Source organism: Rhinoraja longicauda, chromosome 2 (assembly GCF_053455715.1).
Source record: "Rhinoraja longicauda isolate Sanriku21f chromosome 2, sRhiLon1.1, whole genome shotgun sequence".
NCBI classification, from domain to species: domain Eukaryota; kingdom Metazoa; phylum Chordata; class Chondrichthyes; order Rajiformes; family Arhynchobatidae; genus Rhinoraja; species Rhinoraja longicauda.
Genome location: NC_135954.1, coordinates 61,553,866 through 61,571,638, shown reverse-complemented (window position 1 = coordinate 61,571,638; position 17,773 = coordinate 61,553,866). Strand labels below are relative to the sequence as shown.

At 40.1% G+C, this 17,773-nt stretch overlaps 1 protein-coding gene across 10 annotated transcripts in view; it reads left to right on the top strand.

Moving 5' to 3' along the window:
- LOC144605008 (triple functional domain protein) overlaps positions 1 to 17,773 on the top strand; it is a 329,272-nt gene that overhangs the window by 183,861 nt on the left and 127,638 nt on the right. For 8 of the 10 annotated variants that reach the window (XR_013548803.1, XR_013548805.1, XM_078420037.1 and 5 more), the window contains 6 exons: positions 784 to 819; positions 1,863 to 2,058; positions 4,555 to 4,721; positions 7,374 to 7,493; positions 12,633 to 12,824; positions 16,796 to 16,945. Coding sequence is in view for 8 of the 10 variants with exons in the window: in XM_078420037.1 (XP_078276163.1) it covers positions 784 to 819; positions 1,863 to 2,058; positions 4,555 to 4,721; positions 7,374 to 7,493; positions 12,633 to 12,824; positions 16,796 to 16,945 (861 nt within the window). In the remaining 2 variants the exon portion in view is untranslated. The remainder of the gene's footprint in view (positions 1 to 783; positions 820 to 1,862; positions 2,059 to 4,554; positions 4,722 to 7,373; positions 7,494 to 12,632; positions 12,825 to 16,795; positions 16,946 to 17,773) is intronic. The other 2 variants (XM_078420047.1, XM_078420095.1) reach the window with 1 other exon arrangement.

The window sequence follows — 17,773 nt, the reverse complement described above, 5'->3', positions numbered from 1 at the left end:
GTTTGCAGATAACACTTGAATAGGTAGTATTGTAGACCGAGAAAAAGATTTTAAAGAGTCACAGAGGCATCTGATGAATTAGGTAAGTGAGCCAAGAGTGGTGCATATATAGAACGAGCTGCTGCAGGAAGTGGTTGAGGCGTGCAAAAAAATCTGAAAGCCATTTGGATGTACATGGGTAGGAAAGGTTTAGAGGGACATGTCCCACACACGGGTAAGTGGAACTATCTTAGATGGGCATCTTGTTCAGCATGGACGAGTTGGGTTGAGGGGCCAGTTTCTGTCACATTTTATTTTATGATTTTATGACTCTAGGTACCCAGCTTAACATAGTATAAGAAAATAACTGCAGATGCTGGTACAAATCGATTTATTCACAAAATGCTGGAGTAACTCAGCAGGTCAGGCAGCATCTCGGGAGAGAAGGAATGGGTGACGTTTCGGGTCGAGACCCTTCTTCAGACCCAGCTTAACATAAATCTGTATCATAAGAGCAGTTGATACTTCAAGCGGAGGAAGGAAAATAACAAGGAAGAATTGAATATAATAATAGTTAAGCATAAGAGTTATTAACTGTGTACAAGACAAGCAATGGATAAGAAGCAAGAAAGATTAAAAACTAGTTTCTATTGGTGGTTTATTTAAGCTGTGATGTCCTGCAGAGCAGCATCATAATTTTACAAAATTAACTCACTTAGGCTATACAAAATAAACCAGTCAATTTGACAGGGTGTGATTTTGGTTACTTCTGTGTCTAGGTTACAAATATAACTTTTTTTGCAGAAAATTGGCCTGTTCCAATTTCCATGCAGTTCACAGGTAAGACTTTGTACATGTTGGGATGGACTGGAATGGTTTATATGTGTGCAGATGATTGTAAAGTTCATCTGTAATGGTGAGAGAATAATATTTACATGTTAGTGCATTTATAAAATGATCAACAAATAATAATGGTATTATGAAAATAATCAATAGAGTGCTGGGATAATTTTCTTATTAGCATTTGGAGAATAATAATTTAACTTAAGCATGTAAGCAGTAAGCTCAGACATGCATCACTTGCCATTTACTGATTTTATTGGAATGGAAATTTTTCAGGCACAACAATAACTGGTTGAACCACTGTCAGATTACCATCTAGGTTACAAGGTAGAACATGAAAACCATTATGCTTAACTATTTTCTGTATTCCCAACTTAATTTATGGAAATACTGCGGGCTGGCATGAACCATGGTTTTACTGCAGAGTTACCAATCAACAGTAGAACACAATAATATATATATTAAATTAGCTGCATCTTGGGTTGCAAATTGGGAGGCATTTTCCTGTAGGCCACCCTTGGTTTATTTTGAGAGATTATGATTATTTATAAAAGTTGGTGTTCTTGCATTTTAATAATGCCAAACTATGTAAGCTACTGCAAAGATTATTTTGAAAATTCATCATTTTTTGATAACTGATAATCCTGACATTGACCTTCTATTTGAATGAAACTGCTGAGAACTGCTAAATCCTAATATATTTTGGAGTGATTATCTTGTGAGACTGGGCAAATGTAAAATTGTATGTTGCAGAATGTTTTCTTGGTGAGTTTAATTGTGCATTGTTTTCTGCCTTTTTACTTTAAGATTGCACATTGAGTCATCACACACTTTAGCCTGTTCTGGGATACAGTAGTAAATTATTATTTCAACTCTTATATTGGCACTCTAGAGAAGCCAGTATGTGTGTTATGTTTTGATGCTAAGCTTTAACAAATTGATATTTACCACATTGAAAGTAATCTTGCCACATGAAGGCTGGAATCTGTGCACCACCGTGGCATGGTTTTCCGTAAATTATGATGCCTTGCTTCTTTCAGATTATTTCAGACCTCGAATCTTGGGGTGACGAACTATCTCAGCAGATGAATGATTTTGATACTGAGGATTTGACCCTTGCTGAGCAGAGATTGCAACACCATGCTGATAAATCCCTCACCATGAACAACCTGACCTTTGATGTTATCCACCAGGGACAGGAGTTGCTCCAATATGTGAATGACGTTCAAGCAACAGGTATGCTCTATTCATTCATCCTCCCAAGATATCTAAAGGACAAAGGATCTAAATTTGGACGGCTCAGAGGGGCAGAAGGTAGAGCTGCTGCTGCCTCACGATGCCAAAGACCCAGGTTCGATCCTGATCTCGGGTGCTGTCTGCTTGGAGTTTGCACGTCCTCCCTGCAGCCTCCAAAGGCTCCAGTTTCCTCCCACATCTCAAATGCGTGCAAATGAATCCAATTGGATAATTGTCAGCCAGATCAGGGATCGCTGTTAAATGTTTGAATGACTCCGGATTACAAAGGATGTAGAGTGGAAGGCTGACAATTGGAATAATCAAATCTGGAGATAACAAAGGGTTGGACTTGTAGATTTTAGAGATACAGCATGGAAACAGGTCCTTTGGTGCACCGAGTCCGTACCGACCAGCAATCATCCCGTATACCACACCATCCTGCATACTAAGGAAAATTGACACAGCAGGTAGAGTGCTGCCTCACAGCGCCAGAGACCCGGGTTCGATCTTGACTATGGCTGCTGCCTACAGAGCTTGTACATTCTCCTTGTGATCATGTTGGCTTTATCCGGGTGCTCCAGTTTCCTCCCACACTCGAAAGATGTACGTTCATAGGTTAATTGGCTTTGAGAAGTTGTAAAATTGTCCCTAGTATGCAGGATAATGTTAGTGTACGGGGTGAACGCTGGTCGGTGCGAATTCGGTGGGCCGAAGGACCTATTTCTGCGCTGTATGTCTAAAGTCTAAAGACAATTTTACAACGTATCAAAGCCAATTAACCTACAAACCTGTGTGGCCTTTGCAGTGTGTGAGGAAAGCGGAGAACAACCATGTGATCACAGGGAGAACGTAGAAGCACCGTACAGACAGCACCCGTAGTCAGGATTGAACCCAGGGCTCTGGTGCTGTAAGGCAGCAACTCTACCGCTGCGTTGCTGTGTCGCCCTGAAGAAGATTTTAGCAGCATTCCAGTTGAGGCTGAGCTGGAGATGACTAAAGAAACAGCTGTGAAAGTTAGCGGATTGGTAATGGAGAGGATATTAGATCAGAAGTTCAGCTTAGGGGTACAATGTGTTTCACACTCTCAGTAACAGGGAAACGATGGGGTTGTCTGGAGAGCAGTTTGGAGTAGAGATCAAACTCATTAATTATGAACTTCCTAAAATTTAATGGAATGGTAATTCATGTTTTTGAAGGCATGGACACTGTTTCTTCCCCATTTAAAAATAATAAAGGATAAATAATGAGTTGTTAGCACTGGTTCCAAAGGCATTATTGTAAACTATAAACCATTGGACCATATATGCTCCCTATTTATCAAAGAATAGCTTAAATAGTTTGTGTAGCAAGGAACTGCGGATGCTGGTTTAAACCAAAGATAGACACAAAATCCTCGAGTAACTCAGCAGGATAGGCAGCATCTCTAGAGAGAAGGAATGGGTGACGTTTTGTGTTGAGACCATTTGTTTTGTAAAAAATGAATCAAATGGTTAATTCTAAAGAGTCAAGATGACACAAAGCTGGTTGGCAGTGTGGGCTGCGATGATGATGCTATGAGGCTGCAGGGTGACTTGGAAAGGTTGGGTGAGTGGGCAGATGCATGGCAGATGCAGTATAATGTGGATAAATGTGAGGTTATCCACTTTGATGGCAAGAACAGGAAGGCAGATTATTATCTGAACGGTGTCAGATTAGGAAAAGGGGAGGTGCAACGAGACCAGGGTGTGCTTGTACATCAGTCATTAAAAGTATGCATGCAGGTACAGCAGGCAGTGAAGAAAGCTAATGGCATGTTCATCTTCATTGCGAGAGGATTTGAATTTAGAAGCAAGGAGATCCTACTGCAAATGTACAGGGCCCTGGTGAGACCACAACTGGAGTATTGTGTGCAATTGTGGTCTCCTAATTTGAGGAAGAACATTAATGCTATTGAGGGAGTGTAGTGTAGGTTCATCAGGTTAATTCCTTGGATGGCGGAACTGACATATGGTGAAAGAATGGGTCGACTGGGCTTGTATTCACTATTTAGAAGGATGAGAGGGAATCTTATAGAAACATATATAATTCTTAAGGGATTGGACAGGCTAGATGCAGGAAAAATGTTCCCGATGTTGTGGGAGTCCTGAACCAGGGGTCACAGTTTAAGAATAAGGGGTAGGCCATTTAGGACTGAGATGAGGGAAAAAAAATTCACCCAGAGAGTTGTGAATCTGTGGAATTCTCGGCCACAGAAGATAGTGGAGGCCAATTCACTGGATGTTTTCAAGAGAGAGTTAGATTTAGCTCTTGGGGCTAAAAGAATCGAGGGATATGGTGAAAAAAGCAGGAACGGGGTTCTAATTTTAGATGATCAGCCATGATCATATTGAATGGCGGTGCTGGCACAAAGGGCCGAATGGACTACTCATGCACCTATTTTTCTATGTTTCTATGTTAATACTTAAAAACCAGATTTTGGAGACAAAATTATATTTTGTATTTGCACTTACATTTTAGGTGTTGAGTTAACCTGTGACAGGGATGTTGACATGGCAACCCGTGTGCAAGACCTACTGGAGTTTCTGCATGAGAAGCAGCAGGAGTTGGACCTGACAGCTGAGCAACACCGTCGCCACTTGGAGCAGTGTGTGCAGCTGAGGCACCTACAGGCTGAAGTTAAACAGGTTCACATTCACGTTACTTGGTGATCAGACCCAAAAATTAAATTGAATTTGATCAGTAGGTATAAGTATAGAATTAATGTGAAGTGGGAAATAGATATTAGCAATCTTTTGTGTACTAACAGAAGATTGCTAGATAGAGCTCTTAAGGATAGCGGAGTCAGGGGGTATGGGAGAAGACAGGAACGGGGTACTGATTGAGAATGATCAGCCATGATCACATTGAATGGTGGTGCTGGCTCGAAGGGCCAAATGGCCTACTCCTGCATCTATTTGTCTATTGTCTATAAGATAGGATAGGCAGGAGTAGGGTAGGGAACGAGAAAAGTCGATTGGATTAAATAGCATTTATTTCAATGCTAATGCCCTGACAAGTGAGGCGGTTGATCTTGGGGAGCAGATAGGTAGGTGTAGCTTGGCTATTATAGCCATTACAGAAACCTGACTGAGTGACAGAACTGGCAGGCGAATGCTACAGATGAGATAGAGGTGGAAGTAAGAGAAGAGAGGGAGTTGCTTTATTGATTAGGAAGATCAAGGTAGTCCGTGAGGTGAGTCAAGGAGGTGCTGGATGTTCTAAAATGTATGAAAGGTAGATAAATATCCTGGGCCTGATCAGGTAAATCCAAGGAAACTGGGAAACTAGAGAAGTAATTACAGGAGTCCTGGCTGGGATATATAGATCATCATTAAATGTGGTTGAGATGCCGGAAGACTTTGTGGGTAGCTGATGTTGTGCCCCCTTTTGAAAAAGGGCTGCAAATTAAAAAAACTGAGAATTATAGACCAGTGAGCCTAACATCTGTGGCACGAATATTCCTTGAGAGGATTCTGAGGGAAAATAGATGCATGCTTTAGCAAAGACAGGGGTTAATTAGTCAACATGGTTTTGTGTGTGGGAGATAGTGTCTCACAAATTTGATTGAGCTTTTTGAAATAATAACCATGAAGGTTTGCAGAGGCCAGAGCTGTAAGCGTAGTTTATATGGACTTCGTCAAGACCTTTGATGAGGTCCGCATGGAAGGCTACTGTGGAACGGTTCCAGGGAGAGCAAGCTAACTGGATACAGAATTGATTTCATGGTAGGAAAGGGTGGATAGTGGTGGAAGGTTCTTTTTTTAGCGGGAGCCTTTGATTAGTGGTTTGCCTCAGGAATCGGTGCAGTTTGTCATCTATATCAACAATTTAGATGAGAATATACAAGTAAGTTTGCAGATTACACTAAAAGAAGTGATATTGGAGACAGTGAAAATGATTATCAAGATTTATAATGTGATCTTGATCAGGTGGGACAATGAGCCAAGGAATGACAAATGGAGTTTAATTTAGATAAGTATGACATGTTGCATTTTGAGGTCAAGCCAGAGTAGGGTGTGTTGTAGTGCAGAGGTATCTAGGAGTACAATTACATAGTGCCTGAAAGTGGCATCACAGGTAGATGGGGTGATGAAGAAGGATTTTGATACATTGGCTTTTATCTGTCAGGGAAGTGAGATGGAAGTTGGGATGTTATGTTATAGTTGTACAAGATGTTGGTGAGACCACCTTTGGAGTATTGTGTTCAGTTTTAGTTGCCTTGCTAGAGGGAAGATACCATGAAGCTGGGAAAAGTGCAGAGAAGATTTACAAGGATGTTTCCAGGACTCAAAAGAGCTTTAGAGAGAGGTTGGTCAGAGAAGAACTTTTATTCCATGGAGGACAGGAGGCTGTGAGGTGATCTTACAGAGGTGTATAAAATCATGAAGGGTATAAATAGGGTGAATGCACAGTCTTTTTCTAGGCTAGGGGAATCAAGAACTAGAGGCAAAGGTTTTAGGTACGGGGGAAAGATTTAATAGGAATATACGAGTAGCAAATTTTTCCAGAGGGTGGAGGTTGGATGGAATAAGCTACCAGATGAAGGAGTTAAGGCAGGTACAATAACAGCATTTAAAAGACATTTGGGCAGATACATAGTTGTAAAGATTTGGAGGGTATGGGCCAAACTATATGGACTAACTTAGAGAGGGTTGGAAGGGACTGAAAAGTTGGGCTGAAAGGCTGTTTGTCTCTATGACTGGTTGATAGAGCAATAATAAATTGCCTCACCCAGAGGAAGGATGAGCACGTTATTCACAGAATGTTACTGAAGTTGCATGTGATTTGCACTCATGTCTGGAGTGCGACACATTGGGCCAGGTTCGACCACCGCACCTTTACAATGGAGCTTTCTAGTGATGGTGAATCTGGTTGGGGGAAGAGGAGTGGGGAAAGTAGTGGATGAGGACTGCCAACAATACTTCTGTTACTTAAATTATGTTCACTCTCAGAGTGCAAAATTCACAATGTATTGTACATGTGTCGTTCTTGTGTAAAATTATAGAATGATAGAGGAAAACTAAAAGCTTTTGTATATCAGATAATTTGCACTTTAGTTAAAGTGTTCTTTCTCATATTGAGACATATAAAACAAGTGCCAGAGTTTGCTTGTGAACACTGGTTGTTCTGGCCACCATTTACCCATTACCTTAGGTAACCATGTATTCAGTCACATAGACCCAAGGTATGAAATTCTCTCCAAAAAACCTCTTCACCTGCGTTTCCTTAATACCCATTCTTTGACAATTGGAAGTTTTATTATATGTCATTTGTTTGTGCCCTTGGTTGTGTTGTAGGTACTGGGTTGGATCCGGAATGGAGAATCCATGCTAAATGCAGGCCTCATTACTGCAAGCTCACTCCAGGAAGCTGAGCAGCTACAGCGTGAACATGAGCAGTTCCAGCATGCTATTGAGGTGATGCAAGTTTCTGCCTACAGTGTGCTATTCTACTGGAGGACAATGTCATTGTGGCTGAAAAGATTTTCCAACTAAAATCTGATACTTTCCGAGTTGAAAGCTCCAGATAATTTCAATCACTTCACATATGCGATGAAATATCTAGATGCAGAGTTTTGATCCGAAATGCCAACAATTGAAATAGAGTTTCAAGGCAGGAGGCAGAGCAGAGAGAAGCTGCAGGGGAAAGGTTTAGAAGAGTTCTTTTGGACTGGCTCATTGAGAGGCACAGCAGCCAATATGGTAAAGGTATAGCTGGGCGGCCATTTAGGGAGAGGTTGTTTTGAGGCCCAAGGGCTGGTTTTGAGGGTAAGAGTTAAGGGTTTGACTCAGGAGGTTTTGGTGATGAGATTGAGCAGAGGGCGATGGCAAGATAAAATAAGGTCCTGTTTTTGTGACTTTCTTCTTTAGTCTTATGGCATGTAGGGCACTCCTCTGCTCCTGCACGATGTGTGAAATCAGGGAAAGTTCCAGTGTCGCTGAGGACTACACATGCGGGAAGTGCATCTAGCTGCAGCTCCTGACTGACCACATGTGGGAAGTGGAGCTTCGACTGGACAACCTGAGGATCGTCCAGGAAAATTAGAATGCTTTACATAGGAACTGTAGTGAGGTGGTCACACCTAAATTGCAGGCAGAAAGTAGATTTGTGACCACCTGCAAGGGTAACGGCAGTAGGCAGAAGGCACAGCAATCTATCTAATTGAAAGCTTTGTACTTGCCAGCCATCCTTTTACCTGTAAACACTCTTCCAATGAGAGGAATTCTAATTAGAGGAATCCCAAAGAGGAATTAGGCAGGAACTTGCTAAAGTTGATTGGAGTAAGTTGTTTATTGGCAAAGAGACAAGCGGAAAGTGGGAAGCTTTTACATAAGTGAGAGTAAGAGTTTGAGTTATGTATGTTCCTGTTCAATTATTCTGCTATTGCGCTTTCATTTTTTTTCCACTACAATCTACACCTTTCTGCTGTATTGCATTTGTCAGTGTATTCACCTCATTGTCTTTATTGTTGTTTTTGTCATAATCATGTATACTGTGTCATCTGAGCTTCATTGCGAGCAAGATATTGCATCGCACTCTGATTTTTATGTCAATAAGACAATCTGATCTAATCTGACGAAATGTATAGGAAGGAACTGCAGATGCTGGTTTACACCGAAGATCAACACAGAGTGCTGGAGTAACTCAGGAATGAGTGATGTTTCGGGTTGAGACCCATCATCAGACTTCTTCAATCTGTAAAAGGGTCTTGACCCAAAACGTCACCCATTCCTTCTCTCCAGAGATGCTGCCTGTCCCGCTGAGTTACCCCAACATTTTGTGTCTACTGATCTAATCTGATACAGCCCAGTAGCATTCAGTGATTTACACATTGTATATTTTTTACTCTCTTCTATTTTGAGCTATTTATTTCACAAGCAATACTGCAGTTGGGAGGGAAACTGAGAAGGCTGACGGGCTATTTCCAATTGCTGATTATTATGAGTTTGGTTAAAAATATCCAGTGTTTACACCCCAAGCACAGCACCTGCCTTCTCCCACCACTAACCTTATTGTGAAATGCCTGTAGTGATTGCGAACCAACATAGAGTACCACTATGTGGCACTGTAGAGCAGTGCACACATTCAGAGTTGAAATCGTCCTTAATCTGAGATATAAATAGGGTCTCATTAGAAATAGTATCAACATGGTGTCAGTCTTATGCAGACTTCATGGGAGTTGACACCATTACCAAAGTTTATTGCATTACCCAATAACCTTCCAGTGAGCACTGTTTCCTCCTTAATTGGTTGCAGTTCTGCACAAGATTCATGTTCCTAAATACCTTTTTCTTGTCAGAATAATTTTAATCCCTTCTACAGTATTGCTGAAACAAATTGATGTCCATTGCCCATATTCCTTTAATTGCATTCATTTGTATGCATGGAACAGGACACCCAACCAGATAGACCAACTTTTTTCTTTCTCATGTTTTAAATCCATCATCCTCTTAAATATATGTAGTTTGTTTCAGCTAGCCTTAATGCTTTCGATTCACTCTCTGGGTTAAAATCATCGAAAAGATATTTATGAAGAGTAGACATTACACCAAGAATTGTAATCCTCTGGTATGCAGTGTCTATGGATTGAGTTTTACAGTGAAAATTATGGTGAAACTATCCACATGTGGGCTTTCTGCACGTGCTACTCTCAATTCCAAGGCTAGTCTCCACTGTTGTAATGTTCTCCAACAAAATTATAGAAAAAATATAAATGACTTCAATTAAATCTGTTTTACAAATGCTTTATCTGATGCTTTGAGGACAATCTTATGGTTTGTTGATGGAAATCTGCACAAATTTTACTGGCATTCTAATCAATTATGCTGCTTTGAAATGATATTTGAACTTGCACTGTAATCATCATTCAAGTGATAATGGCTAGCAGGTTGGCTGGATGGCAGATCAAGGAGGCTTTTTCTGGTTGGCTGCCAATGACTAGCGGTGTTCCACAGGGGTCGGTGCTGGGGCCGCAATACTTCATGGTGTACATAAATGATTTTCATGAGGGACTTAAAGGCATTGTGTCCAAGTTTGCAGATGATATGAAAATAGATGGAGGGACAGTTATTGTACAGAAAGCATGGACTCTGCAGAAGGACAAACAATTTGGGAGAGTGGGCTATGAAGTGGCAGATGGAATAAAGTGTGTGGAGTCATGCATTTTGGTAGAAGGAATAAAGGCGTGTACTATTTTCTAAATGGGGAGAGAATTCAGAAATCAGAGGTGCAAAGAGATTTGGGAGTACTGGTGCAGGATTCCCAAAAAGTTCATTTGCAAGTTGAATTGGTAGTAAGGAAGGCGAATGCAATGCTAGCATTCATTTCGAGAAGGCTTCAATACAAAAACTGGGATGTAATGCAGAGCTTTTTACGGTACTGGTCAGACCGCATTTGGAATATTGTGAGCAGTTTTGCGTCCCATATCTGAGGAGGGATGTGCTGGCATTGGAGAGGGTCCAGAGGAGGTTTACAAGAATGATCCCAGCAATGATTGGGTTCACATATGATGAGCGTTTGAAGGCCTCCTGTACTTGTTTGAAGGCCTCCTGTACTTGCTGGAGTTTGAAAGGATGAAGGGGAACCTCATTGAAACTTACCGAATAGTGAAAGGCCTGGATTGCGTGAATGTGGAGAGGATGTTTCCACTAGTGAGAGAATCTAGGAACAGAGGCCTTAGCCTCGGAATAAGAGGATGTACCTTCAGAAAGGAGATGAGAAGGAATTTTATTAGTCAGAGAGTGATAAATCTGTGGAATTCATTGCCACAGAAGGTTGTGGAGGCCGTCAATGAATATTTTTAAGGCAGAGATTGACAGATTTTTGATTAGTAATAATGTCAAGTGTTATGGGGTGAAGGCAAGAGAATGGGGTTGGGAGGGAAAGATAGATCAGCCATGATTGAATGGCGGAATAGACTTGATGGGCCAAATGGCCTTATTCTATTCCTAGAATGTATGAAATGATGCCAATATCCATCAGTTGTCAAATGATGTCAATATCCATCCAAAAGGAACCACCCGTTCGTTATCCGCCATTCTGGTCTCAATCCCAGATTGCTATGCATGTATGATGAAAACCAGCACTCTGGGATTTTCTTGAGGTCCAAATGCTGGTTATCTGTTAGTCCAATCTGCTGCTTGACTCACCAATGAGCAGGGTTTGGATGCACCTCATATTCAAATCTCAGCTGAATGCTAGGGTAAACTATGCCAGACATAAATAGGAATTCCAGACCTCTGATGCTGGCAAACGGTAATTTTATTTTATTTCAATACTTTATTAGTATTTTAATAATTTGTACTCGTGTAATCATTCAAATTTATAGGTATTTAAATTAACTTTGAATGATCTGCTAACAGTGTCTGAAGGAAGTCAAATCAATGATAATTGCCCTGCTGGATGTTTTTTCTACTTTCTTTGAAACAGGTTTCTGTGTTGGGCTCTGCTCTTTTAAGAACATTATTTATAATGTCATAAATAGCTTAGAATGTAGAATGCCCCCAGGAATAAAAATAAACTTTGTTTCAGTGGTGTAGATCTGTAGCTGTTATTTGGGAGAATATTATGGTTGATGGTGTGTTGGAGTGCGATATAATTTTCTTCATTTGTTGACGATCTGAATGAAAATGCCTGGAAGTTGCAATATCTCTACCACAAGATTATTACTACGTTGGCATTCACTCGTCCCCACCCTCAAGCACTCCATTTTCCACATTTTTTCATTGGCCTGGAATGAGAGGGAACCACGATGGCCATTCCAAGATTTCCACGAGTGGATGTTTTGACCTCTATGCTAATTGAATAATCATTGAACAATTCCTGAGCTGCTTCCTATTATTTGCCCTTGTCTTTTTAGCTTTGCACTTTCAATCGATCTATTGACAACTTGTCAATCTGGAAATAGTGGGGAAAAGTGTCTCAACTTTTGCCCAATTTTAAACACAGGAATTCAGTTATCAACTGATAAAAATCAGTAATTAAGCCTGCATTATTTTCAGTGTCATCTGACACCAGCACTTTCTCCCTCCTCAACAGACTAATTTTCCCCATTAATCTTCAGTACCACAGGACCAAAACTGCATCTTGTACTTTGCAGATCAAAAGGCGTGTGAAACTGATTCATCTAATGTGCATATCCACTGATGCACAAACTCATTTTCGGGTCGTTAATTATGAAGGTTAAGTCTATTTTCTGCTGTCACTTCTTTGTCCTGATTCTCACAGAGTATCTTTGGTGACCACAATGTTGCTGATTTTCAATCCTTTTTGAATTGCCTTCAACAATTTCAGAAATAGTTAAATGATCGGCTTCTATATTCAGGATCTGATTTGTTTCAGTCCTCTGAAACAAATTTTAAAAGATTATTTGCACTAATATTTTCACCGGAACTAGAAGCTGGTCGATTTAAGAGCACATCTGAAAAACAGCAATTGAAATACCTCAAAAATAGAAAACTTTATTGGAACAATTTATTTGTTGCGTTATTCTCAGCCAGTAAAATGCATTGATAATCTGAAACTATGGGGTTTTTTTCATTTTTATTTTACAATAGAAAACTCATCAAAGTGCCCTTCAAGTGCAGCAGAAAGCAGAAGGCCTACTGCAGGCTAATCACTATGACATGGAGATGATCCGAGAATGTGCAGAGAAGGTGGCTTCCAATTGGCAACAGCTCATGCTCAAGATGGAGGATCGGTTAAAGCTTGTTAATGCCTCAGTTGCATTTTATAAAACTTCTGAACAGGTAAGCAAATAATTCTAAGTTTACAAGTGATGTATTAACCCGGATTTTGACTGTATTTTTGTGTTCGTGTAATGATTATAAAAGGTCCCTCATCAAATGGGAATTTTAGAAAGCCAACACAATACCCTTGAAGTATATGAAATTTAGAAAGTAAGTCTGCATGAAATTGATATGAAATAACATAAGTATAACACCTATGGGACTACAGGTATTAACGCAAGCTACTTTGTAACATTAGAACAAGAGTGAACTTAAAACAGTGTCATTCTTAGTTGTATTCTGTCCCAAGTTCAAATATAAATATTTATTTGTTTTTAAAGTATTAATTATATAAAAATAAAATGTGAACTGTGACTACATCTACTCCACAAATATGAAATATTTGGATTGATTATACGGATGAAATAGTGTTGATTATGGATTGTTCATTAAAGATTGAAGCAAACCGTTTAATGGTCAATTTACAAAATATATCAACAATGTTAAAAGAAAAGATAGGATTGGCATATCTATGCTACTTTTCATGTCTTGACAGGCATTGAAGGTTACACCCTATTGTAGTGTCAATAATGTAGCTGCCAGTATGTGAATAGCAAGCTTCCACAAGTACAATTATGATGATGTTCATTTTTATTATAGCAAGTTCATTTTTATTATAACAATTATGATGGTTCATTTTTATTATAGCAAGTCGGCGATAAATTTTAACTAGAACACTCGGAATGACTCCCCTGTTCTTCTTTGCAATGATGCTGTGTGTCCATATGAGAGACCAGCTGATACATTAGACTGTGCAACATTTTAGTGTTCGCTTCGATTATTGTATTTCCAACTAACTCTCAGCTGACACAGTTTAAGGATTTAAGTTTTTCATCTATGATTTTGAATACTTGGTTTCTGATGTTATTTGAGTACATTGACTACTTTGATTCTGCTTTAGTAAAAGTGGTGATTGTCTAACCATCTGATATCCACAACTATATTTTTTAAGGAAGAGGTCTCAGGCAAAAATCTTGACAAAAGAATTACCCATCGACCGATCATTTTTTTAATGTGGAGGACTGACAAGGAATGAAACCAAATAAAATTTAGATTTCTTTATGTGCACTTTGTATAATAAAATAATAATGGCCTCTATCAGCGCAGGAAACTGTTTAGGATCAGTGATGCCCATAATCATCAGTCTTGGAGCCATACAGCACAGAAATAGGCTCTTCAGCCCAACTAGTCTGAAGAAGGGTTCCGACCTAAAAGGTCGCCTATCTTTGTCCTCCAGACATGCTGCCAGATTCACTTAGTTACTCAAGCACTTTGTTTTTAAAAATATATTTCCAAGTGTTGTTTAAATGTCATAATTATACCCAGCTCTACCACTTCCCTTGGCAGCTTGTTCCATAAGTTTGTCGATTCACTTAGAGTAAGCCATGAACCACCTTTTTAAAATCTAATTAGATTAGGAATAGGAAATGGCTCTTAACAGTATTGAAAAAAATCCAAGTTCAGAAATGAACACAATTTGGTTCTTGAAATTGGTCACATGGATTGTGCTTTATGAGATGTCAGCATTTTTATTTTCAATAATTTTTTTAATCTCTTTCTCTTTTCCTAAAGTATTAATTTGCTAAATTATTGTTGTATGATAGCTATATGGCTCCAATAGCTCTCTCAAATGGTTGTCATTCAAGTGAGCGATTCAGTGGTGAGTGTCGGCATTTACTATATATAAGTATATGTTCAATTCTGATCAGGAGTAGGGACCCATTTTTGAACATGTCCCTCTGTTTTGGACCTCCATATAATTTCAAGTCTTTTAGCAAGCATGCAGCTATGAAATACTCCCACTGATAAAAAACATTTTTAATCTAAAAGGTATGATTTTGGTTGGAAATGAGTAATTTTTCAGGCATGTAAATAGGGAACTAAATTTAACCAGACATCTGGTTTAAGGTTTAAGCTTGATTTCAAACAGTTTTGTGTCCTTCAGCTACATTGCGGCATGCCAGTAAATGGTCTTGGTCGTTCTGTATTCTGGTTATTCAGCCTTGTTCCTTTCTTTCAGGATGGTGTAGAGATGAACATGCAGTTCTGTGTTGACACTAGGATTAAAACTTCAAATTTTGCTCCTGGGATTATTCCAATCATTTAGCTTTAGAAACCAGGCCTCAAGAAAGTTTGAACTTTCACCAGTTACTGTCTGTTTCTAGTTGGGCTGAAAACATGTTTTCATAGACAAGACCAACATCTAGGATTGTACTGATACTACATTTGCACCACACAAAAGTCACACAATGCTCTCTCCAGCAAGAAAGATTCAAACCATCTCCCCCTGAAATGCAACCGCAACACTATCATCAAATATGTACAATTAAATTGATGGAAGTCACAATGGCATATGATGGCTATCCAGAGACGATAAAGTAATAAGGGGCTGAGTAGTTGCTAGGTAGTAGTTTACCCCCTGGCTCTCCATTGTTGAGGCACTCAAGAAATGTGTTTGAAACATTTCACTTATTAGATTTGAGTAGAGCTCCAACAAGAATTGAGAAGTGCATGAAGAAGAATTGAGAAATTTACTGCATAGCAGGCCGCTCTGGAAGGTTAGATCACAAGGGATCCAAGGAGAGAGAGATGAATGGATAGAAAATTGGCTTCATTGAACAATTATAATTATGATATTGTTTACAGCAGGGATGTCAAACTCATTTAGGTCACGGGCCGGAATGGGCAAAATTTGACTTCATGGGGCCGGATCAGTTGTGCACGCGCGAACGCACGCGCGTGTGCTCCCACAGCTTTCGTTGCCTTCGTTTTTTCAACCTGTTCTCGTGTGTCTCAGTCTCTGCTATAACTACAAAGTGTTTCACTTTACGAATTTTGTTTCTTATGAAGAAGATTGCCTAGCAAGCATTACTTTTAGGATTGGTATCTAGGCCCTAGATAGAGTGGATGTGGAAATAATGTTTCCAATAATCGGAGAGTCTAGGACCAGACGTCACAGCATCAGAATAAAAGGTCATACATTCAAAATGGAGATGAGGAGGAATGGGTGGTGAATCTGTGGAATTCATTGCTACAGACAGCGGTGGAGGCCAAGACATTGGGTATTTTTGAGGCAGAGATTGATATGTCTTGATTAGGTTAAAGGGAGAAAGAAGACAATAGAATGTGGTTGAGAGAGAAAATAGATCAGCCAGGGTTGAATGTCAAAGTAGACCTGATGGGCTAAATGGCCTAAATCTGTTCCCCTGTCCTATAGTCTTCCTACAGTGTTTATGTTTTGCCCACAATGGGCTGGCTGGGTGATGAACAGCCAAACAGCAGCTACAACAGATGGTCTGTCCATCATCTAACCTGAAGGCTCCATTCCCCATCCTTCTCATTATGTCTTTCTTCCTTCCCCTCACATTCTCTCCCCTCACTTCTCATGTCCTTCTCTACCCTCACCTGCCCTCTGAGGATAAGGGGTGATCTTATAGAGGTGCACAAAATCATGTGACCAATAGATTGCGTAAACGCACAGAGTCTCTTGCCCAGAGTTGGGGAATTAAGAACCAGAGGACATAGGTTTAAGGTGAGGGTGATAGGATCCTGAGGGGTAACCTTTTTTACATGATGGGTGATGGGTGTATAGAATGAGCTGCCGGAGGAGGTAGTTGAGGCAGATGCTATCGCAATGTTTAAGAAACATTTGGACAACTACATGGATAGGATATGTTTAGAAGGATATGGGCCAGAAACAGGCAGGTGGGACTAATGTAGATGGGACATGCTGGTTGGTATGGGCAAGTTGGGATTAGGGGCCTGTTTCCACACTGTATCACTCTATGACTCTTATGATTCTAAGTATGATGCCTTCTAGAACATAGCAGCTTGCTTGATTGATGCATCACATATGCCTTTATCAGTAAATTAAATCCATAGAAACGTCTGTTTAAAAAAAGATCAATTTACGTAATGCATTCTTTGAATAGGTCTGCAGTGTTCTGGAGAGTCTGGAACAGGAGTACAAAAGAGAAGAGGACTGGTGCGGAGGAATAGATAAGCTTGGTCCAAATTCCGAATGTGATCATGTGACACCCATGATCAGCAAGCACCTGGAACAAAAAGAAGCCTTTCTCAAAGTAAGTGAAACCTTTGTCTATTTGGTTATTGTTGCTCATTTCCAAATTGACATTCACCAATTGTAGTTAGGAAATATCTCATAAGCAATTTTAAAAAAATCATATACAATAACAATTGTAGAAAACAGTTCCACTGCGATTTCCAAAAATGGTTGTTTTTAAATTGATCACTTTCCTCAACATTTTCTGAAAAGAAAAGAAATTTTCTCAGATGAAGAAAAGACTCTCGATACGATACGATAGAACTTTATTTATCGCAGGAGGGAAATTGATCTGCCAACAGTCATAAAAATACAAAATACACAAAATACATGAAACATGAAATTGAACGAATAGAAAGGCTTGGGGGATGTGCAAAGATTTGGGGGGGGGGGGGGGGGGGGGGAGCTGAGTCAGTCTCAGCCTACCCCAAGACAGAGAAGGGGGAGGAGTTGTACAGTTTGATAGCCACAGGGAAGAAAGATCTCCTGTGGTATTCTGTCCTGCATCTTGGTGGAACCAGTCTGTTGCTGAAGGTACTCTTCAGGTTGACCAGTGTGTCACGGAGGGGGTGAGCTGTATTGTCCAGGATGGTCCGCAGTTTGAGGAGCATCCTCCCCTCCAAGATTACCTCCCATAAATCCAACTCTGCCCCCAGGACGGAGCCAGCCTTCCTGATGAGTTTATTGATCCAATTGGCATCCGCAGCCTTTGCACTGCTGCCCCAGCACACGGCAGTGAAGAAGATGGCACTGGCTACCACTGATTGGTAGAACATCTGCAGCATCTTACTGCAGACATTGAAGGAGCGGAGCCTTCTCAAAAAGTACAGCCGGCTCTGTCCCTTCT